This window comes from Anomaloglossus baeobatrachus, chromosome 10 (assembly GCF_048569485.1).
Source record: "Anomaloglossus baeobatrachus isolate aAnoBae1 chromosome 10, aAnoBae1.hap1, whole genome shotgun sequence".
In the NCBI taxonomy this organism is placed as follows: Eukaryota; Metazoa; Chordata; class Amphibia; order Anura; family Aromobatidae; genus Anomaloglossus; species Anomaloglossus baeobatrachus.
The window spans coordinates 34,697,343-34,721,595 of record NC_134362.1 but is presented as its reverse complement, the minus strand read 5'-3'; the positions used below and the strand labels follow the sequence as shown (position 1 = coordinate 34,721,595).

Here is a 24,253-nt window from a genome sequence, read left to right as displayed (position 1 = left end):
CAACCTGAGGTAGCCTTTGGCTGCGCAAACTGCTCCTTGATATTCCATACTTTCCTCACCCTCTGTGTCTTTATATACCTGCATTTCCCCTTGGTATATTGCTGGTGATAGAGTTACGTTTATACATGGTCCTGATTGCAAGCAGTCGGCTTGTAATCATGTGGAGAAACATTGCTGAATGTTGCTGTTCCTCTCCCTAGTCATCCTGGAGATAAGTTGTTTGTTTGTTTTCCCTGTGTGTTCTTTATGACTTAATGGGCTTGACTAGTGCTCATCCCATCTGTTCATTACCTAGAGCCCAGTTCAGGGTCAGCCAGGGCCAGGTATCCTGCTTGGCGCATAGCTGCAGAACCTATCTAGGGATGCCAGGGGAAAGTGGAAGGTTTTACCAGGGGTCACCTTCTCCCCCTACCCTAGACACAGGGTTCCCCTCTTTCCTCCTCTCCCTTTTTGTTGTTCACTCAGTATTTCCCCATATCTAGCGTGACACATGGTCATGGATACCTTGTTGTGATCATAATTGGGTTGATGGTGTTTAATACTTTGTTGTAATGGTCTTTAAAAGGGTCCTACAGTTGGATTATGGTGTACATTAATTAGTCTCGTGGATACAGTTTATCCATGATTTAGGATCAGGAGATACATGATGCTGGTTTGGGCAATGTGGACATTATTATCGGTAAGTTGCTGACATAAATTCTCCAGGCAGTGATGACTCATACACATTGGTTTTGGGTAGATAGGTGCTTTTGGAGACCTCGTAAGTATCAAACACTGGATGGAATGGACATTAATCACTTGTGATCATGTATCTTGGTTGGAGTTGACCTTTTTGGTTGGGATGTCTACACTTCAGCTAAAGTTAATGGATCTTTGCATGGTATGTGTAACGCTCGCGGCCGTTGTAAGGGCAACAAGTGAGATTAGTGGACCCACAGGACCACAGGGGGGATTTGGGGTTACCCTTTAGTGGGAGAGGTTTAACTAAGCGCCTACTGCTAGGTAAACGCCAGGTACCATTCCCAGGGCAGTGACCAGGACTGTGGCAGCTGACCCCCAGGACAGAGGACAGACTCAGGTACAGGTGAGATGACTGAGGCAGGCTAGATAATAGGCGGGTACGGACAAGAATGGTGGGCACGGCAGAGACAGACAGGTATGGGAAGGCACTATGGGGAGATAAGGTATGCACACCAGTGACTATGTAAGGGGAATACATGGAATAGCAGAAACTGCTGTGTGAATACTGACTTGAAAAATCCAATAGCTATATGCAAGAGTGAATATGTGAAAAATGGAATCTGCATTACTGCCATGAACATATGAATCAAGAGAAATTTAGCTACTGAATTGATCAATGCAATAGAGCCCCAACACTACGCCAAAGTATTTCTCTACGTTGGGGTCCCTAGCTTGTGTGTGTCCTCTCATGCAGTTAAAAAACTTACCGTGTATGGGAAGCTGAGACCCAGGCTATATATGCGTATGATATGGATTGGCAATAGGTGTGGTTGGGGAGGGTTCACAAACGAAAAACAACTAACAAATAAGGAATAACGTTTGGAACACCATTCTAAGTCTGAACTGGGTGCAAAAACCTAAAAAAACAGTTGGGGCTCTATTGCATTGATCAATTCAGTAGCTAAATTTCTCTTGATTCATATGTTCATGGCAGTAATGCAGATTCCATTTTTCACATTTTCACTTTACATATAGCTATTGGATTTTTCAAGTCAGTATTCACACAGCAGTTTCTGCTATTCCATGTATTCCCCTTACATAGTCACTGGTGTGCATACCTTATCTCCCCATAGTGATGTTTTTTTAGGTTTTTGCACCCAGTTCAGACTTAGAATGGTGTTCCAAACGTTATTCCTTATTTGATAGGTATGGGAAGGCAGACTCAGGTGACGGACATAGGGATAATGGGACGTGACAACTAGCTAGCAGACTGCTATACTGGCTAACTTAATGCGTTGTGCAGACACCTTCCCTAGTAGGAGGGTGCCTTGAATACGCAGTGCCTCTCAGCCATAGGCAGAAATGTATTTCCTGGAAATGGCAGTCTGGCCTTTTAAAAGGAGGGCCGGTGCATGCGTGCACTTAGGTGCACTCCCAGGGATCCTGTGCTGCATGTACAGGCCCCAGGAGGGGAAGGAGGCAGCAGCACACGTGTATGGCCAGGGAAGTGTGGGGGAGGACGCGACCTGGCCGGGGAGGTGAGTAAGTCGACGTCTCTCCAGAGACACCGGCGTTACAGTATGACCTTGGATGATACAATCTTCACCTGAGTAATTCAGTTCTGGTATGATGGACACTCATTGAATAGCGGGGGAACAACTGACCATCTTGTTTTCTGTGTCTTCAGGTGGACACCCATATTCACGCCGCTGCCTGTATGAACCAGAAGCATTTGCTCCGCTTCATTAAACACACCTACCGGACGGAGCCAGACAAGGTGGTAACCGAGAAGAATGGGAAGAAGATGACACTCAAACAACTATTTGAGAGTCTTTACATGGATCCATACGACCTGACTGTAGACTCTCTGGATGTCCATGCGGTAAGTTTGTAATGATCTGGGCCAGCTCCATAGTTCTCCAACCTCTTGTGATGTGGACCTCTGAGATAATAAGTCAGATCTTTGACTTTTCAGGACTATGTCAGTGGTCCAGATATCTGAGCTCTGAGAAAATACAATTAGATAGTCACCGCCCATAACTATGTCCACATTTCATGGGTCAAAATTTAAAGGGTACTTTGCACGTTGCGACATCGCTACTGCGATATTGTCGGGGTCAAAACGAAAGTGACGCACATCCGGCGCCGGTAACGACGTCGCAACGTGTAAAGCCTAGATGCGCCGATAAATGATCGCAAAAGCGTCGTAAATCGGTGATCTGTGTAGTGTCGGTCATTTTCATAATGTCGCACCAATAGGAGATACGATGTAGTTCCTCATTCCTGCGGCAGCACACATCGCTGTGCTGTGTATGAAGCCGCAGGAGCGAGGAACATCGCCTTATCTGCGTCCACAGGCACTGCGGAAGGAAGGAGGTGGTTGGGATGTGTACGTCCCGCTCATCTCCGCCCCTCCGCTTCTATTGGCTTCTATTGGCCGCCTGCCGTGTGACGTCGCTGTGACGCCGCATGACCCGCCCCTTAGGAAGGAGGCGGGTCGCCGGCCAGAGCGACGTCGCAGGGCAGGTAAGTGCGTGTGACACTGTCACTACGGCAGCTATCACAAGATATCGCATCTGCGACGGAGGCGGGTACTATCGCGCTCGGCATTGCTAGCCGATGCTAGCGATGTCGCAACGTGCAAAGTACCCCTAAGTCTTAAGACTGTGAGAAGTCAGAGCGAATATGTCTGGAATCTGTCAGAGACCTGAGATAATAAGTCAGAACTACACCTACTCCAAACTCTTTATCAAGGTCCATGTCCCAAATAATCAGGCTCAGATCTGTGTGGGCTCCGGGGAAATAAGTGAAACCTGGACTTTTTGAAACTTTTTGGAATGTAAACAATCATATCTCAAAGTTTTAGGGGTACTTTGCACGTTGCGACATCGCTAGCATCGGCTAGCGATGCTGAGCACGTTAGTACCCGCCCCTGTCGCACACGCGATATTTTGTGACAGCTGCCGTAGTGAACATTATAGCTATGGCAGCTTCACACGCACTTACCTGCCCTGCGACGTCGCTCTGGCTGGCAACCCGCCTCTTTCCTAAGGGGGCGGGTGGTGAGGCGTCACAGCGACGTCACACGGCAGGCGGCCAATAGAAGCAGAGGGGCGGAGATGAGCGGGCGGAATATCCCGCCCACCTCCTTCCTTCCGCATAGCCGGTGGACGCAGGTAAGGAGATGTTCCTCGCTCCTGCGGCTTCATACACAGCGATGTGTGCTGCCGCAGGAACGAGGAACAACATCGTATCTCCTATTGGTGCGACATTATGGAAATGTCCGACGCTACACAGATCACTGATTTTCGACGCTTTTGCGATCGTTTATCGGTGCATCTAGGCTTTACACGTTGCGACGTCGTTACCGGCGCCGGATGTGCGTCACTTTCGATTTGACCCCGACGATATCGGAGTAGCGATGTCGCAACGTGCAAAGTACACCTTAAACCTGAGATTGAGATCTGTCCTGGCTGAGAAAATATGAAATAGCCACTGTCATTTCAACAAACTTTACATAAATCAATTATACAAGCAAATATGAGAGATTGAAATATATCTTAGAAGAGAAATTGTGTTCTTTACCCACTTATGAGCCACTTCTATTTTGCTGAGTATGGAAGACTTTATAGTAGATAGTCTCCACCCAGTAGCTCAGCGACAACTGAAAATCTAATATATAAAGCTGAATATTATAAATTTGAACAAAATACACATCTCAGTCATTTTTAACTATGTCTCAAAAAGACCACTCCATAATAACATAAGAACCAGAAAGACCAGGAGTTTTTATTGGCAAAAATAGATAATTTTTATTGATACAAAAATGCACACATATAAGAAAATACATAAAGATTAAAATAGTGCTATAAAGGTGAAAACACCCAAAGACGCGTGGGACAGAGAAGCACGCTCATATAAATATCAAAAAACATGGGTATATAGGTCAGGCCACAATAGATTATAGAATACAATCATGTAATAGGCCTAAAATTCAATTACTCACCCATTGTTAAAAGATTGTCGCTAATGCGTCGCTACTGCGTCCCACAGGTCACAGAACCCTTCCTCCAACGCGCGTTTCGTGTCATATATCTCAGCTTCCTCAGGGCGGGTTTGACTCATGATCCCAAAAACAGATCTTATATAGGGCCCAAAGTGATACGATTGGATGGAATATAATTGCGATTGGTCTTTCTGGTTCTTATATAAAGCTGAATGTATGTGTTTGTGTGTATGTGTGTGTGTGTGTATGTGTGTATATATGTATGTATGTATGTGTGTGTGTATGTATGTGTGTATGTCCGCTAAAGGAATCTGCACCGTCGCATTTACAATCATGAAATTTTGCACAGACGCCTCATTTGGCTCAGGGAACGTCATAGACTATGTTTTCAGGGGAAAAGTTAACCCTGCGCTTTATAGTTATTAGACAATAAAACCTCCTTATATTAAAGTGAATGATGCTGGGAGCTACAGGTCATTAATAGGAGCTGTGATTGGTTGCTATAGGAATAAAGGAAATTATTAGTATAAGAAGCTTATGTGTGAGGTAATAAGATGTCGATGGTGAGAGGGAGAAAGAGAGAGACAGAGATAGGCAGAAAGAGAGAGGAAAAACAGAAACAGAGGGAGGCAGAGAGAGACAGAGAGAGATAAAGACAGAGAAATAGAGAGACAGACAGATGTAGAGAGAGAAAGCGATAGGGAGAAAGACTGAGAGAGACGGATAGAGATAGAGAGAGAAATTGATAGAGACAGAGAGTCAGATAGACAGAAATAGAGAGAGACAGAGAGACGGGTAGAGCAAGACATAGAGAGATGGATAGAGAAATAGAGAGAGACACAGAGAGACAGAGACATATAGAGAGACAAACAGAAAGACAGAGAATGGGAGAGAGACAAACAGAGAGACGGATAGAAACAGAGAGACAGACAGAGAGACAGACAAAGAGACAGACAGAGAGAGAGACGGATAGAGACAGAGACGAATAGAGACAGACAGAGAGAGACGGATAGAGACAGACAGAGAGAGACGGATAGAGACAGAGAGAGATAGAGATGGATAGAGACAGAGAGAGAAATGGATAGAGACAGACAGAGAGAGAGACGGATAGAGACAGACAGAGAGAGAGAGACGGATAGAGACAGAGAGAGAAACGGATAGAGACAGAGACAGACAGAGACTGAGAAATAGAGAGAGACAGAGAGACAAACAGAGATAGAACAGAGGGAGACAGATAGATAGATAGAGAGAGAGAGATGGATAGAGAGAGACAGAGAGACGGATAGAGACAGAGACAGAAAAAAAACCAGACAGATAGAGACAGAGAGATAGAGACAGACAGAGAGAAAGAAAGAGACGGATAGAGAGAGCAGAGAGAGAAACAGATACAGACAGAGACAGAGAGGGAGGCAGACTGAGAGATAGAGAGATGGATAGAGAGGGACACAGACAAAGAGGCAGACAGGGAGAGATACAGAGAAATACAGACAGAGAGAAGCAGACAGGGAGAGAGACAAACGGAGAGAGACAGAGAGAGGCAGACAGGGAGAGAGACAAACAGAGAGAGATACAGAGAGAGGTGGACAGGGAGAGATACAGAGAAATACAGACAGAGAGAGGCAGACAGGGAGAGAGACAAACAGAGAGAGATACAGAGAGAAGCAGACAGGGAGAGAGACAAACAGAGAGAGATACAGAGAGAAGCAGACAGGGAGAGAGACAAACAGAGAGAGATACAGAGAGAGGCAGACAGGGAGAGATACAGAGAAATACAGACAGAGAGAGGCAGACAGGGAGAGAAACAAACAGAGAGAGATACAGAGAGAAGCAGACAGGGAGAGAGACAAACGGAGAGAGATACAGAGAGAGGCAGACAGGGAGAGAGACAAACAGAGAGAGATACAGAGAGAAGCAGACAGGGAGAGAGACAAACAGAGAGAGATACAGAGAGAAGCAGACAGGGAGAGAGACAAACAGAGAGAGATACAGAGAGAGGCAGACAGGGAGAGATACAGAGAAATACAGACAGAGAGAGGCAGACAGGGAGAGAGACAAACAGAGAGAGATACAGAGAGAAGCAGACAGGGAGAGAGACAAACAGAGAGAGATACAGAGAGAAGCAGACAGGGAGAGAGACAAACAGAGAGAGATACAGAGAGAAGCAGACAGGGAGAGAGACAAACGGAGAGAGACAGAGAGAGGCAGACAGGGAGAGAGACAAACAGAGAGAGATACAGAGAGAAGCAGACAGGGAGAGAGACAAACAGAGAGAGATACAGAGAGAGGCAGACAGGGAGAGATACAGAGAAATACAGACAGAGAGAGGCAGACAGGGAGAGAAACAAACAGAGAGAGATACAGAGAGAAGCAGACAGGGAGAGAGACAAACGGAGAGAGATACAGAGAGAGGCAGACAGGGAGAGAGACAAACAGAGAGAGATACAGAGAGAAGCAGACAGGGAGAGAGACAAACAGAGAGAGATACAGAGAGAAGCAGACAGGGAGAGAGACAAACAGAGAGAGATACAGAGAGAGGCAGACAGGGAGAGATACAGAGAAATACAGACAGAGAGAGGCAGACAGGGAGAGAGACAAACAGAGAGAGATACAGAGAGAAGCAGACAGGGAGAGAGACAAACAGAGAGAGATACAGAGAGAAGCAGACAGGGAGAGAGACAAACAGAGAGAGATACAGAGAGAAGCAGACAGGGAGAGAGACAAACGGAGAGAGACAGAGAGAGGCAGACACTTAGTTACTATCCTGGGCATCGCCGGGTACTACAGCTACGATAGTTAGAAATAAAGGGGATCCGGTCAGATTTGACTGCTTGGAGTGGTCCATACTCCAGGGATCTGGGACTATACGTCTGAGCACTGTCAGAGACATCTATATGAGATAATATCTCTGCTGGGATAATAAGCCTGAGGTCTAAATCCACACTCTGATTATTGTCCATTTCCCAGAGCCAAAATATCTGGACCTTTATACAGCTGTCATTGTACCAGAGGGTCCGTTATAGGGGATGTGGCACAAGGAAGGAGGGTGCATCTGTGTCTTTAAATGAACATTTATTTATTTATATTTTCTTGTGAATAGAATTTGCCATTGAAGCTTTTTTTCTGGGGTTTTTTGGCTTCTTTTTGTGGGAGATTCTTTTTAATAAAATATTAATGCTGACCCCACAGGGACGACAAACCTTTCACCGATTCGATAAGTTCAACGCCAAGTATAACCCGGTGGGAGCGAGCGAGCTCAGAGACCTCTACCTGAAGACGGACAATTACATAGACGGGGAGTACTTTGCCCGGATTATCAAGGTAGGGACCATATATGATTTGTGTGAATAGGTTATATTTAAAGAGACAGTAACAATGCTCACAGTATGTGACTATCATTCCTCCTCTCGCCCCTTTATGCCTCTCTTATTGCAGCTGCACCCCATTCACTTCAATTGAGCTGAGCTGCAATACCAGACCCAACCTGCGGAGGAGGGTGGCGCTGTCTCTGAAAGAAAGCAGCCATATTTTTTATAATTGCATATAACCCCTTTAAATATTCCCTTAATTAGTGCATTAAAGTACAATTGCTAATTAAAGTGACAATGGGGGGGCTCCTCCTGGGGTATTTTAGCCCATCACACTTTTTCATTAATGCGCCCCCTATCTATCTGTTCAGGAAGTGGCTCGAGAGCTGGAGGACAGCAAGTACCAGTACACCGAGCCTCGGCTATCCATCTACGGCCGCTCCCCCAGTGAGTGGGACATCCTGGCAAAGTGGTTCATCAAGCACAAGGTCTACTCCCCCAACATGCGCTGGATGATCCAGGTGCCTCGGATCTTGTAAGTCATCTATGGATCATATAATATCTAATACTTTGATTTCTTCCTGGTGCCCAATGAGGGCCCATCTGTCCAAAGGATGGTGTTGTTATACAGAAAGATATGTAGGTGTCACGGGTGACAGACAGTCATGTGCTTTCTGGCAATAGAAGGTCACAGCGTTTGGCTGCACAGAATGCTCCCTGACTTTCTATTGTTTCTGCTATCAGTATTCATTGGTATGGATAGTCTTTCCTGCTTCTGGAGCTCGCCTTCCACCCAGCTGCTGATTATCACTATTCCCCTGGTCTTTATATACTCCCTTCCTTCCTTTGGACTAGTGCTGGTGATATTTTCAGTTCCTTCAAGCCTTGGTTGCAAGCAGGTGGCTTGTACTCCTCTGTGAAATCGTTGCTGAACTTCTACCTGAGTCATCTAATGGTAAGAAGGTCATGCATTTCCCCCCTGTGTGTCCTCCTTGTGTCTTCTATAGTTGGTTGACAAAGCAATTTAGTTCTATTAGGTCTATTTAGTGGGTTGACGAAGAGCTCATCCCACCCATTCCCTAGTAAGGGCAAAGCAGTATGGATACTAGGGTCAGGTATCCAGCTTGGCGCATAAATGCGGAACCTATGTAGTCTGGTGAGGGTCCCCTGGGGCCAGCAGTAGTTTAAATACCCCTTTCTTCCTTTGGACTGGTGCTGGTGATATTTTCAGTTCCTTCGAGCCTTGGTTGCAAGCAGGTGGCTTGTACTCCTCTGTGGAATCATTGCTGACACAGGGTTTCCCTTCCGCTATACGCTTGGTACTTCCCCGTACCTAGCGTGACAGTAGAATGGTATTTCCCTTTAAACAGTAACCGTCGTATTTTTTTAATAACTCTTTTTTTAAGAAAATTTGTAATATATCTTATCAGAGAAGTCCGCTTCTTTCTCCTCCAGGACTGATCTTTCATTCTCAAATTTCCCAATTCATGGGTAAATTCTGTCTTCAGAAAATACAGACTTTCCCATTACTGAGATAGGAGATGACAGTTGGTGCTTATAAAGTTCTATGGAGGAGAGTAACTGTCATGTCGGGAGAACTTGCAGCAAAATGTCTGTATCAGCTTTAGCTCCTCCCCTTCTCCATAGAATTCTATGAGCACCAACTGCCATCTGCTGTCTCAGTAATGGCAAAATCTATCTTTACTGAATACAGAGTTTGCAGACTTTATCCGTGAATTGAGAGAGAAAGATCAGTCCAGGAGGAGAAAGAATCAGATTTGAACGATGAGATATATTGCAACATTATTATTATTAAGCTATTAAATAAAAATTAAAATAATGATTACTTTTTAAATATAATTAGGATGTAGTGTCGCTGGGCGATATGGTGGATTCCCACACCGGGGTGGTAGATGGATACAGTCACATACAGTTGTCAGATGAGGAACTTTACTCCATGTTTGATGGTTACACCAGGTTCACAGGAGGCAACAGTGACACTTGCAGCAATTAGCTAACACTCGTGACATCTGCTGGCAATTTCATCAGCAGCACTTCCTTTATCTGCAAACGTCTGTGAGTCATTATCTCAGCAGTGCAGCTCGCATTTTCTCAGTAGTCACATCGGCTTTCAGACTCCTCTGGTTGGCGGTGCCTCCACCATTTTTGGGCAGATGTCTAGCAGGTGCACTCTCCACAAACAGGAATAAGCCCCCATGGATGCGGCACTCTTGGCCTTTATTATCAGCCTCTCTTGCAGGTGTCTGGTCACTTTCAGTTGGACAGATCTGATGTAATACCTCTCAGGTTGGAGTTTTGTTGTTCTTTGGCCATATATAAGGTCTTGGTGGAGCACTTTAAAGGGAACCTGTCAGCAGAAATTTTGCCAGAAACCTAAAAGATTCCCCCTCTGCAGCTCCTGGGCTGCATTCTAGAAAGGTTCCTGTTGTTATTGTGCCACCTTTGAGACCAAAATAAATACTTTATAAAGTCTTACTTTTTGTATGCAAATCTTTTTTTATGGTCACGGGGGCGGGCTGTCTTGCGTCTGTTATTTTCCCTCCTGCCGCTTTACGCCGTCCCCCATTGTTCATTTCTATTCCATGAGGACGCCGCCCAGTGCTCCCGAGGTCTCGCGCATGCCCAGTGCCACTCTCGCGGGACTGAGCACTGTGCACAGTGTGACCGCTGGTGACGTGTTGCGCAGGTGTGAGATTATGGGCGGCGCTGTGATTGTCATCAGCAAGTACCCACCCATAAACTCGTGCCCGCGCTTTCCCCTCTGCCTCCACCGTTCTGCGCTAGCGCTGGCCATATCATCCACGTTACCTATTACCACAGGCGAGAGATTATGGGCGGGTACTTGGATGACGCTGCTGATGACAATCACAGCGCCGCCCATAATCTCGCGCCTGCGCAATCACCTCACCAGCGGTCACGCTTTACACAGTGCTGTCCCGCGATAATGCCACTGGGCTTTCCAGAATGCAGCCCAGGAGCTGCAGAGGGGAATCTTTTAGGTGTATTGCGAAATTTCTGCTGACAAGTTCCCTTTAATAGGGAGTGTTTACTTACCCCTAAAGGCCGGGGTCACACTGGTGTACAGCATTGGATGCTATATACCACTGACACTCGGCACACGCTCTGCTGTGAGTATGAGCCCAGAGTCATCTACTGTGATCTGATCCGCTCACATGCGAGATTCGGATCCCAGGTGCAGAGAAGAGATTGATTTATCCATTTTCTCCATCTGACAGCCGTCCAATGTGTCACACGCTCCCATAGACTTGTATAGGGGTGCGGGAGCTGAGATTCGCCGCCGATCTCAGCGTGCTGGGATTTTTTTGCTTTGCCTCATTGACTAACATTGGTTGGAGTGCAATGCAAGATTGTTTAAAGCTGAATATTGAGGACCACACCGCCACCGGCAAAGCATGAATTCAGGTAGCGGGTGCTTATACGGCGCCATCATTTTCTGCAGCACTTTACAGATGTTATCATCACTGTCCCCATCGGGGCTCACAACCTACATTCCCTAGCAGTATGTGTGGGAGGAAACAAAGGAAATCTTTGGTGGGATTTGATCCCAGGACCTCAGAGCTGCAAAGCAACAGTGCAAACCACTGAGCCACTGTGTCGCCCACTGTATAGTGCGAACCACTGAGCCACTGTGTCGCCCACTGTACAGTGCTAAACACTGAGCAACCCACTGTACAGTGCAAACCATTGAGCCACTGTGTGGCCCACTGTACAGTGCTAACCACTGAGCCATCTTGCCGCCCACTGTACAGTGCTAACCACTAAGCCACCATGCCGCCCACTGTGTAGTGCTAACCACTGAGCCATCTTGCCGCCCACTGTATAGTGCTAACCACTGAGCCATCTTGCCGCCCACTGTATAGTGCTAACCATGGAGCCACCTTGCCGCCCACTGTACAGTGCTAACCACTAAGCCACCAAGCCGCCCACTGTACAGTGCTAACCACTGAGCCACCATGATGCCCACTGTACATGCTAACCACTGAGCCACCTTGAATCCCACTGTACAGTGCTAACACTAAGCCACTATGACGCCCACTGTACAGTGCTAACCACTGAGCCAGTGTACCTCCATCTGTACAGTGCACCAACAAGCTAATACTGGAGCCGCACAGAAGCCCCTTTCTGGATGTGATCTCCGCTCCGGTTGCTGATCTCTTTCGTGCCCTGCTTCCAGTTACAGCCGGGATTAATGGAGGGAAATTCACATGACGCTTCCTGTGGTCGGGAAACTTGATACAATCTCAATAAAAATGAATCTCTCCGGGCCATTAACACGGAGAGAAGATGAAGACGAGACGCGCAGACAAGGAGCCATTACCACCGCTGCCGCCCTGACCGCTGCTGCCCAGTGATATGCTGTCATGTGCTACCTGCAGAGGTGCTGCCCCCCGCTGGCAGAGACGGGAACTGTAATCACAGGGGCAATATAGGATGTGAAATTACACTTTACTTTTCGGATAAATGCGGATTGTGACTTGTAATGCCGGATGACGTGACGGGACAATGGAAATAATAATAATAAGGAATCAATAGCTATTTTTTTTTTTCTTTCAGTGACATTTTCAGATCTAAGAAGATTCTCCCAGATTTTGGCAAAATGTTGGAAAATATTTTCTTGCCACTATTTGAGGCGACAATTAACCCTTCAGATCACAAGGAGCTTTACTTATTCCTAAACTATGTAAGTAAAAAGGTGCCCCTCCTCGTGTGATCCAGAGGGACCCCCTTTTCTGAATGTATTGGGGTATTCCCTTTTGTATATATTCAGGGGTGACCCTTCTTACATATTTCAAGGTGTGTCCCCTTTGTGTATATCCAGAGGTGTCTTACCTTGTGTATATCCTGTGGTGCCCCCTTTGTGTATATCTGGTGATGCTCTCCTTTGTGTATATCTGGGATATTCTCCCTTGTATATATTCAGAACGGTCCCTCTTTGTGTATGTACAGGGGTGTAGTCCCTTGTATATATACCATGGTGTCCCCCCTTGTGTATATTCTGTGATGTCCCCCTTTGCGTAGGTCTTGGGGTGTCATCCCTTGTGTATGTTCTATGTTGTTCCCCTTTGCATATGTCCTGGGGTGTCACCCTTTGCGTATGTCCAAGAGTGTCCTCCCTTGGTGTATACCCAATGGTGTCCCCCTTTCTGTATGTGCGGGGGTGTCCTCCATGTTTATATCCCATGGTGTTCTCCTTTGTGTATATATGGGGGTTTCTTCAGTTGTGTATATCCCCTGGTGTCCTCCCTTGTCTATATCCCGTGATGTCCCCCTTGTATATATCCCGTAATGTCCCCCTTGTGTATATCCCGTGGTGTCCCCATTTGTGTATGTCTGGGGGTGTCCTTTCTTTTGTATATCCCCTGGTGTCCTCCCTTGTGTATATCCCCTGGTGTCCTCCCTTGTGTATATCCCCTGGTGTTCCCCACTTGTGTATATCCCGTGGTGTCCTCCCCTGTGTATATCCCCTGGTGTCCTCCCTTGTGTATATCCCCTGGTGTCCTCCCTTGTGTATATCCCCTGGTGTCCTCCCTTGTGTATATCCCCTGGTGTCCTCCCTTCTGTATATCCCCTGGTGTCCTCCCTTGTGTATATCCCCTGGTGTCCTCCCTTGTGTATATCCCCTGGTGTCCTCCCTTGTGTATATCCCCTGGTGTCCTCCCTTGTCTATATCCCCTGGTGTCCTCCCTTGTCTATATCCCCTGGTGTCCTCCCTTGTCTATATCCCCTGGTGTCCTCCCTTGTCTATATCCCCTGGTGTCCTCCCTTGTCTATATCCCCTGGTGTCCTCCCTTGTCTATATCCCCTGGTGTCCTCCCTTGTGTATATCCCCTGGTGTCCTCCCTTGTCTATATCCCCTGGTGTCCTCCCTTGTCTATATCTCCTGGTGTCCTCCCTTGTGTATATCCTATGGTGATGTGTATGTATTTGGATCACGGCCGGTAACATATGACCACCATGTGTCGGTGCTTTGCTGATTGGCACATTTGTGATTCCAGGTCACCGGCTTTGACAGCGTTGATGATGAGTCCAAACACAACGATCACATGTTCTCCGTCAAGAGTCCAACCCCCGACCAGTGGACGCACGAGCAGAACCCCCCGTACAGCTACTACCTGTATTACATGTATGCCAATATCATGCTCCTCAACAACCTGCGCAAGTAAGTGACCCCCATTCCCCTGAAGACTGTGCCACCACGTCAGCATTGGCAGGAGAAGCCCTTTAAATGTGATCCTCCTGGATTCTAGGCAGAGGAACATCTATATCATTCAGTCCAGAATTGTGTGACCCCCACCCCTGATCTCTGGGCCCCCCAGATCCTCACATCTCATAGCCAGGCTGTTGGGTTTTCCATTGACTTCTCTTCTGGGCTCCCTTTGCTGTAGAGATTAGTGGGGTCTGCAGTGTTGGGTGGAGATCGCTGGTTTGGAAGACTTGTAATTACCATTGCCATTTTCCGTTTCTCAGGGAGCGGGGGATGAGCACCTTCCTCTTCCGGCCTCACTGCGGAGAAGCCGGGTCCATCACTCATCTGGTGTCGGCGTTTATCACTGCAGATAACATTTCTCATGGATTGCTTCTCAAAAAGGTAAAAAAAAAGAAACAGTTATCAGGATGCAATGCTGGGAGTTGTGGTGCATCGTAAGTTTACACTTTCTGCTTGCAAATTAAATAGTTCCTCTATACTTTACATTAATGGCTGAATCAAAAAGTGAGTGGTGTCTGGGCGCTGAAGGCAGTGACCTCCACAGGGAATGATGAATAATGGTTTATTCACAATCACAATGCGTTTCGCCATGATCTGTGCACTTCATCAGGTGCTCTATACTTTACAAGCATCATCCATGGTGAAGATATAGACTAGGTCTGGGATTTACCACTGGGACTATCCTGATCTATCTAGGTCCCAATTTATCCTGAGATTGGGACCCCCATCTATCCTGAGAACGGGGCCCTGTCTCATCTTTAGATCTGTTTTGGTGGCACTGGTGAAACCCTCTATAATAATTTTCAGAGCTGAGGGTTTGCTACAATTGCATGCAGTCTATACAATCCTCTGTGAGAAGAGCCAGGACTCCTGCCCTCTGCTGCACATTACCTGTTGATACAATAATTCAGCATTAATGTTACAATATTGATACGTTGACAGTGTAAACTGGATACAATTGTGATAAACTGTGAGGAGCCAGGTCTGTACCTTTAGCTTAAATGGGTTGTCCACTACTTTTACACTGATGGCTTGTCCTTAGGATAGGTCATCAAGGTCTGATCTGCCGGGGTCCGACACCTGTCACCTCCGCCGATCAACTATTCCTGGTGCCAGCGGCGGCAGCAGGCTGCCGGAAATGCTCAGTTCCGGAGCTGCCCTGTCAACTGATAGCGGCCGTGGCCGGGTACTACGCATCCGCCTCCCATTCTAATCAATATAAGGCAGATGTGCAGTACCCAGCCGCGACCGCTATCAGCTGTCAGGGCAGCTCCGAGCATATTCAGACCCCTGCTGCCATCATCCGCCGGCACTGACAACAGCTGATCAGTGGGGGTGCCGGGTGTCAGACCCCGGCTGATTAGACATTGATGACCTATCCAAAGGATATGCCATCAGTGTTAAAGTAGTGGACAACCCCTTTAAGAAAAGAGGAATGGTAGAATGTTCTTATTCAGGGACAATAAACAAAGTTCTTGAGAACAGGAAAAGAAGTATACTATGTCTAGGTTTATGTCTCCAGTAGGTGTATTCACCAAAAATGGTGCACAACAGAACGCATGGTGACTCTATCTGCACCATTATAGTCAATAGCGCATACCAATATACCATATTGAATATATTCAATATGTCTGAATACTGCCTTTCCGGGGGTTTTGGATGTAAGCCCTGACGGGACCACTGGACATGGGGAAGAACGCAGTGTGAAAGGGCTTGAAGCACAATGTATATTGAATGAGTATAAAGTTCTCCTTTTCCTGACTCGTGTGCAGCAGTCATCCGTGTCGTCCTTCCTCCTCCAGAGCCCGGTCCTGCAGTACCTCTACTACTTGGCACAGATTCCCATCGCGATGTCTCCTCTCAGCAATAACAGCTTGTTTCTAGAATACTCCAAAAATCCACTGAGAGAATTCCTGCATAAAGGTTTAGTCGTGTCCCTGTCCACAGACGATCCCATGCAGTTCCACTACACCAAGGTGGGTGCAAAGAAAAAATCAGCATACTCTTCTACTGAAATACTCTGGGCTGCTGGGGCTCCCTGCTCCTTCCACTTTGTACTCTTAGTTTACAATGTCCCACAAAATCACTATACCTGACTCCTGAAATACTCTGGGCTGCTGAGACTCAATTTTTTCTTCCACTTTGTAATCTTAAGGCCACTTTACACAGATAAATCTTTGGCAGATCTGTGGTTGCAGTGAAATCATGGACATATTGTTCCATTTGTACACAGCCACAAACCTGGCACTGATTGTCCACAATTTCACTGCAACCACAGATCTGCTGCAGATTTATCTCTGTGTGTAAAGTGGCCTTTAGTCTACAATGTCCCACAAAATCACTATACCTGATTCCTGAAATACTCTGGGCTGCTGGGGCTCACTGCTCCTTCCACTTTGTGCTCTTCATCTATAATGTCCCACAAAATCACTATACCTGATTCCTGAAATACTCTGGGCTGCTGGGGCTCACTGCTTCTTCCACTTTGTGCTCTTCATCTATAATCTCCCACAAAATCACTATACCTGATTCCTGAAATACTCTGGGCTGCTGGTGCTCACTGCTCCTTCCACTTTGTGCTCTTCATCTATAATGTCCCACAAAATCACTATACCTGATTCCTGAAATACTCTGGGCTGCTGGGGCTCACTGCTTCTTACACTTTGTACTCTTAATCTACAATGTCCCAGAAAATCACTATACCTGATTCCTGAAATACTCTGGGCTGCTGGGGCTCAGTGCTCCTTCTACTTTGTACTATTAGTCAATAATGTCCCACAAAATCACTACAGCTGACTCCAGACTCTCCCCATGTCCCCAGTAACACATCTCACTATCTACTTTATAGGAAGCCCTCATGGAGGAATACGCCATCGCCGCCCAAGTCTGGAAACTCAGCACCTGTGACTTGTGTGAGATCGCCCGGAACAGCGTCCTCCAGAGCGGCCTCTCCGACAAGGTCAGGACATGAGAACCCAATGTGGAGTCTCCTTGAGTAAAATCTTGTGTATTTGTCTCTTTTGGGATCGGGGGGGACAGTCGCCCCCTATGACAGCTGCACCAGGGAATAATTATTTAGAGTAACTTTCCACCTCATGGTCCAAATTTCAGGAACAATGCGAAACGCGTAGCTAGAATACCTGGTTTTCCTGGATTTGAATCTCCAAAATTTCATTATCTGCAGATTCGGAATTTTTGTAGACATTTGTAGTGAAATTGATTAGTCTAGAATGTATTTGTTGGTCTGTAGTCGGGATGTGATCCAGAGAGAAGGTCCCAGGAGGTCTCGGGGTGCAGCTGACCGGGTGGGGGGGGGGGCAGTTTGGCATATAGCAGGCAAAGCTCAGTTTCCGCTCCCCATTATGGCCGCTTTGGGTCACACACTATTCATCATCCCTCATCCTTTCATCTTCTAGGAAAAGAAGCATTTTCTGGGGGTGAATTGCATGAAGGAAGGTCCAGAAGGAAACGACATCAGCAGAACCAACGTGGCCCAGATCCGCATGGCATTCCGCTATGAAACACTGTGTAACGAGCTGAGCTTTTTGGCCGACGCTATGAATTGTGAAGCCATCCCCTTGGCCCAGGCTCAATGAGGAGGACCCGGGACAAACGCATCTTCATTCTGGTGCCTACAAGTCAACATGGATGATGATGATGAGGATGATCATGGACGTCTGATGTTTTCCTCTAGGATTTGTGCTTTTTTTGGTGGTTTAGCCACGACCGCCGGACCCCTCCTTCTGTTATCTGCCGCTCCGCGCCTGGTGCCCTTTTATCTGCCAACGCTTGCTTATATAAAAGACTGAATATCTGAATAATGGACAGTAATTAAAGGGGCACTCCATCTATGATCGCCCATTCTTGCTGTGCAGGTGAAAGTAATCACTTGATCCTTTATCCTAACTGTAGGACAGGTGAATACAAGTTATTACTCTCTATTATCAGCCATTCAAGGCCAGAGGGATGCTAACTGTAGGACAGTTGAATACAAGCTATTACTCGCTGTTATCAGCCATCCAAGACCAGAGGGATGCTAACTGTAGGACAGGTGAATACAAGCTATTACTCTCTGTTATCAGCCATTTGAAGCCAGAGGGATGCTAACTGTAGGACAGGTGAATACAAGCTATTACTCTCTGTTATCAGCCATAACTGTAGGACAGTTGAATACAAGCTATTACTCCATGTTAGCATCCCTCTGGCCTTGGATGGCTGATAACTGTAGGACAGGTGAATGCAAGCTATTTCTCTCTGTTATCAGCCATCCAAGGCCAGAGGGATGCTAACTGTAGGACAGGTGAATACAAACTATTTACTCTCCGTTATCAGCCATCCAAGGCCAGAGGGATGCTAACTGTATGACATGTGAATACAAGCTATTACTCCATGTTAGCATCCCTCTGGCCTTGAATGGCTGATAGCTTGTATTCACCTGTCCTACAGTTAATGTTCTCTGTTATCAGCCATCCAAGGCTAGAGGGATGCTAACTGTAGGACAGCTGAATACAAGCTATTACTCTCTGTTATCAGCCATTTGAGGCCAGAGGGATGTTAACTGTAGGACAGGTGAATACAAGCTATTACTCCATGTTAGCATCCCTCTGGCCTTGGATGGTTGATAACTGCAGGACAGATGAATGCAAGCTATTACTCTCTGTTATCAGCTATAACTGTAGGACAGGTGAATACAAGCTATTACTCCATGTTAGCATCCCTCTGGCCTTGGATGGTTGATAACTGCAGGACAAATGAATGCAAGCTATTACTCTCTGTTATCAGCCATCCAAGGCCAGAAGGATGCTAACTGTAGGACAGGTGAATAAAAGCTATTACTCTCTGTGATCAGCCATTCAAGGCCAGAGGGATGCTAACTGTAGGACAGGTGAATGCAAGATATTACTCTCCGTTATCAGCATAACTGTAGGACAGATGAATGCAAGCTATTACTCTCTGTTAGCATCCTTCTGGCCTTGGATGGCTGATAATTGTAGGACAAGTGAATAAAAGCTATTACTCTCTGTGATCAGCCATCCAAGGCCAGAGGGATGCTAACTGTAGGACAGGTGGATGCAAGCTATTACTCTCCGTTATCAGCATAACTGTAGGACAGGTGAATGCAAGCTATTACTCTCCGTTATCAGCATAACTGTAGGACAGCTGAATACAAGCTATTACTCACTGTTAGCATCCCTCTGGCCTTGGATGGCTGATAAATGTAGGACAGGTGAATACAAACTATTACTCTCTATTATCAGCCATCCAAGGCCAGATGGATGCTCTGTCAGACAGGTGAATACAAGCTATTACTCTCTGTTATCAGCCATATCAGGCTTGACAATGCCGACAGTAGTGTTCAGCTCTTTGTCCCCAATTATCACCCCATGACTATAGTGGGTTCAGGGAATGGAGTGTAAAGGCGTTGAAAAGGTCCCTTTTGGCCAATATGAGAAGACCTGTGATAATTGAGGGCCAAGTTACTGATTTTGCATTGGAGTCAATGAGCTTCAAATTGCACCAATGTCTCCCCTTGAAAACAAAAGGATGGGGTATTGGAATCCCAAGTGTCCGAACCTTCTCCCCCCGCCCCCGGCATAATCTGTCAAGTCGTCAGATCCCCATAAACATCAGATCGTCCGAAAAAAAAAAAGGCGACATTCGTCTAATAAGATGTGGCTATACTTTATAAGCTGCGCAGTTTGGGGTTTGTGTCCCTTTAATGTGACTTTTTTATTGCTTATATAATCAGCATAGATATTGAAATCAGCTATGGGTAAAGAAAAAAATAAAAACATAGAAATTTGAGGTTTTTGCAGAGGAGGCCATGGTTATATTGCACCCATGAGGCTGATGTTGGGTGACAAAAATGAAGCGCTGTGGAACCATAATACAGGGAAGTATATAGCTGCTGCAGAACCTCTTTGACAAGCGATCCATCCATTCGGGCGATGTAGGTGGACTCCACTATAAAGACATTCACTAAAAAATAGTCTGCTATTTGCGGTGTAACCCACAATGGAGGTTTTCTTTCTCTCGTCGCCATTTATTATTCTCTTTCACTGGCAAAATTGGATGAAGAACAAGTATCTGCTTCTATGGGGGGTTTAGCACTCAACTTTTCCAGGCCCCTGAATGACCTGATTTGCCAAGTTATCTAATAAAGGAGAAAATGTTTCCTAGTTTTCCTTTCTGGACTCTGGGAAAGCTGGGTTTAGATCCCCATGACGGCCATATGGGCTGGACCTATATCAGTCACTGCCGCAATGTATCTGCTATAACCTGCTCGTATCTAATAGTGTCATGGCGGCATCTGATCCTCTCCTTGTAGATCTTTACCAGTCGCTTCCCCGGACATTTTTTACGCTTATTATATACATATACCGCTCAGCCTTGTTTACATTTGATACGTCTTGTAGTTACTTTTTTTTTTTTGGCAAAATTAAAAATAATAAAGTTATTTTTTCTATGTTTTAAATGGAATAAAATAAAATTAGAAACGTTCAATGGCATTTTTATTAGTCGTGTATAAACCTGTAATGTTGCAAGAAACACTCAATGGGCATGTGGAGGATTCATCCTGGTACATATAAACCGTGGGGTCGTACTCCAGCCATTTCTGATATCCGGAGTCTGGGAAAGCTGGGTGATCATCATTATGGGCTGCCATGGAGTAAGGTGACGGCTGAAAGCACTGTGTAACTAATGCTGCTTTCAAACATCAGATTTTTGCAATCGGGCACGATCCGGCAAAAAAACTGATGCGACGGATCCGGAGAAAAAACGGATCAGTTGCATCAGTTTTTTCTATCAGTTCCTTCAGTTTTTTGACAGATGCGGTGTGATTCTGAGCATGCTCAGTTCAAAAAACGGATCCGGCGACCAGATCCGTTTTTTGTTGCATTACGCCGGATGACGTCCATAAGCTTCTATTATAAAACACGCCGGATCCGGCGCAATCAGTTTTTTTTTACCGGACACAAAAACGTTCACTTAGGCTGCTTTCACACATCCGGTTTTTCCTGTGCGGCACAATCCGGCTCTTTGCAGAAAAAACGCAACCGTTTTTTTTGCCGCCAGTTGCTTTTTTTTCCGCAGTAGTTCATTAGTGCCGTATTGTGCCGCATGGCCTTGAGTTAGGTCCGGTTTTTGCCGGATGCGGCATATTTAGCCCATGCGGCGGCCGGATGGAACGTTGCCTGGCACGTTTTTTTTGTCCGGCAAAAATAACCGCATCCGGCCGATGCGGCGCTTTTTCCAATGCATGCCTATGGATGTGGCGAAAACCGCATCCGGCTGCCGCATACTGTTTTTTTGCACTGCACATGCTCAGTAGCGGGCCGCAACTGGCAAAAACCAGACCGGCCACATGTAAAAACTTATGCAAAGGATGCGTTTTTTTCGTCACATCCGTTGCATAGGTTTCACAGCCGGATTTAGTCGCACTGCTAAAACTGGATGTGTGAAAGCAGCCTTAAATGTTTCATCCGGCCGCCGGACAAGTAAATTTTGCCGGATTCGGCAAAAAACAAATGAAATGCAAGGCCATCAGGCACAATCTGGTGCTAATAACAGTCTATGGGGGGAAAAACCGGATCCAGCGGTAACAGACGCCGGATCCGTTTTTTCATGTTTTTGCCAGATTGTGCCTGATGGCGAAAAACTGATGTGTGAAAGCAGCCTAACACTGGCAGACATTCTTACTGTTCTTGAAAACACTAAACTGCTGATGGATGTGCAAAGGAGCTAAAATTGCAAGAAGTGTCCAGGCCGGGGTTCTGTAAGGGGAACAGTCACCAGAAAGAACATCCAAAAATAAGCCGAAATATGTGTGCATCCATTAAACTGGAGCAAAGACTACAGGAGACGGTGGCCCCTTCTAGGGAGATCTGCCTTGATGACAGCATCACTTTAAGAACAGCAACATTGTATTTTTGAATTTGTATTTTTTGTTTGTAAATAGAACACAGTAATGTTCTCATGTTACATGTTTTTTCCATTCACATCCAACACTGCCTACAAATACTGCATACTCTTCTTACACTGATGCTCTGTACGCCGATCTTCATGAAATTTTCCCTGGAATAAGAGATTTTATATATATATATATATATATATATATATATATATATATATATATATATATATATATATATTCTTTTATACAGTGTGCCCACCCATATCCTGTCCACCGCCATTAACTTGAGAACGGCGGCAGCTATAGGCATAGAAGTGGTGTCTAGGTATAGTAAAGTAGCCATGCGCTACGCAATGAAACCACCTATAGCGCCACCTGGTGGAAAACAACGGAGTTAGCATTTTTATCTCGAAAACAGAACGTGATAGAGAAAAACAGTGAATTACAAAGTTGTAGGGCATCATCAATTCAATACGAATCGACACCTTGCATACAGAAATGCTATGATATGAAACCCACGACCCCCCCCCCCCAAAAAGAAAAAACATTGAATGCTGGTCACGCATTTGGCGCTCATTTAACTTTGATGCTCAAAGTGGCCCCCGTCAGCTGCAATGCACATCTGGGCTCTGCACAGCATACTGTATCTTGCTGCACGTTGTGCATTATGGTAGGTGACACGTTTGCACAAGCGTCTGTGATACGTCGTCGTAGGTCCTGCAATGTTGGTGGAGGGGTCGCATACACCTGCTGTTTGATGTGACCTCACAGAAAGAAGTCTAATGGGGTCAGGTCAGGTGAGCGTGGAAGCCACTCCACACAGCCACCATACCCAATGACTTGTAGGAAGGTCTCCATGAGGTATCGCTTCACGTCCGCAGCCTTGTGAGTTTTACACGTTCTAATCATAGCATTTCTGTATGCAAGGTGTGGATTCGTATTGAATTGATGATGCCCTACAACTTTGTAATTCACTTTTTTTCTCTCTCTCGTTCTGTTTTCAAGATAAAAATGCTACCTCCGTTGTTTTCCACCAGGTGGCGCTATAGGTGGTTTCATTGCGTAGCGCATGGCTACTTTACTATACCTAGACACCACTTCTATGCCTATAGCTGCCGCCGTTCTCAAGTTAATGGCGGTGGACAGGATATGGGTGGGCACACTGTATATTATGTATTCATTTACATAGCACCATTAATTCCACAGCACTTTACATACATTGTCAACACTGTCCCCATTGGGGCTCACAATCAAAATTCCCTATCTGTATAACTTTGGAGTGTGGGAGAAAACTGGAGGAAACCCATGCAAACATGGAGAGAACATACAACTCCTTGCAGACCACACCACGAATTCAGGTAGCGGGTGCTTATATGGCACCATCATTTCCTGCAGCACTTTACAGATGTGATCATCACTGTCCCCATCGGAGATCACAATCTATATTCCCTAGCAGTATGTAATTGGAGTGTGGGAGGAAACCAAGGAAATCTTTGGTGGGAACTGAACCCAGGCCCCCCAGTGCAGCAAAGCAACAGTGCAAACCACTGAGCCACTGTGTCGTCCTTAAGATGTGCCCCATTCATTAATACGAGTGCACCTATTACTGAATTTTATGCATCTTACAGCTGCATTGCACCACCTTCCGGAAAAATTATTCCAGCTAAGAGCTGACACATTTTATGGCACCTTGCAGCGCTGGGGTCCTGGGTTCAAATCCCACCAAGGACAACTCCTGCACAGAGTTTGTATGTTCTCCCCGTGTTTGCGTGCGTTTCCTCCGGTTCCCTCCCACACTCCAAAGACAGTGTTCCTGATGTATGTAAACTGCTGCGGAATATGTTAACGATATATAAAAATAAAGATTTATTTAATTTCTGGCATAAATTATGATGAATTTTTAGGGCGATATCGGCCATGTCCCTTCCTAACCTCGCTCCGTTCACTTTTCTGACAGTGGAGCTGGTTAAGACTATAGCAAAAGCACCAATTTGTATTAAAAAAATACAAAAAAAACAAAACAAACCCCCTCCCCCCCCAAAAAAAAACCAAAACAGAAAAAACAAAACCCCTCATCAATCAGGCTCTAAAATTTG

General features: G+C 46.0%; 1 protein-coding gene across 8 annotated transcripts in view; it reads left to right on the top strand.

Moving 5' to 3' along the window:
- The window catches only part of AMPD3 (adenosine monophosphate deaminase 3), a 63,089-nt gene extending 42,343 nt beyond the window's left edge, over positions 1-20,746 (top strand). For 3 of the 8 annotated variants that reach the window (XM_075325812.1, XM_075325811.1, XM_075325810.1), the window contains exons 7-15: positions 2,369-2,563; positions 7,874-8,005; positions 8,364-8,527; positions 12,589-12,715; positions 14,031-14,194; positions 14,503-14,623; positions 16,045-16,218; positions 17,091-17,201; positions 17,659-20,746. In XM_075325812.1, the coding sequence (XP_075181927.1) occupies positions 2,369-2,563; positions 7,874-8,005; positions 8,364-8,527; positions 12,589-12,715; positions 14,031-14,194; positions 14,503-14,623; positions 16,045-16,218; positions 17,091-17,201; positions 17,659-17,838 (1,368 nt within the window). In that variant the 3' untranslated portion in view covers positions 17,839-20,746. The remainder of the gene's footprint in view (positions 1-2,368; positions 2,564-7,873; positions 8,006-8,363; positions 8,528-12,588; positions 12,716-14,030; positions 14,195-14,502; positions 14,624-16,044; positions 16,219-17,090; positions 17,202-17,658) is intronic. The other 5 variants (XR_012727294.1, XR_012727293.1, XR_012727291.1 and 2 more) reach the window with 5 other exon arrangements.
- The last annotated feature ends 3,507 nt before the right edge of the window (positions 20,747-24,253 follow it).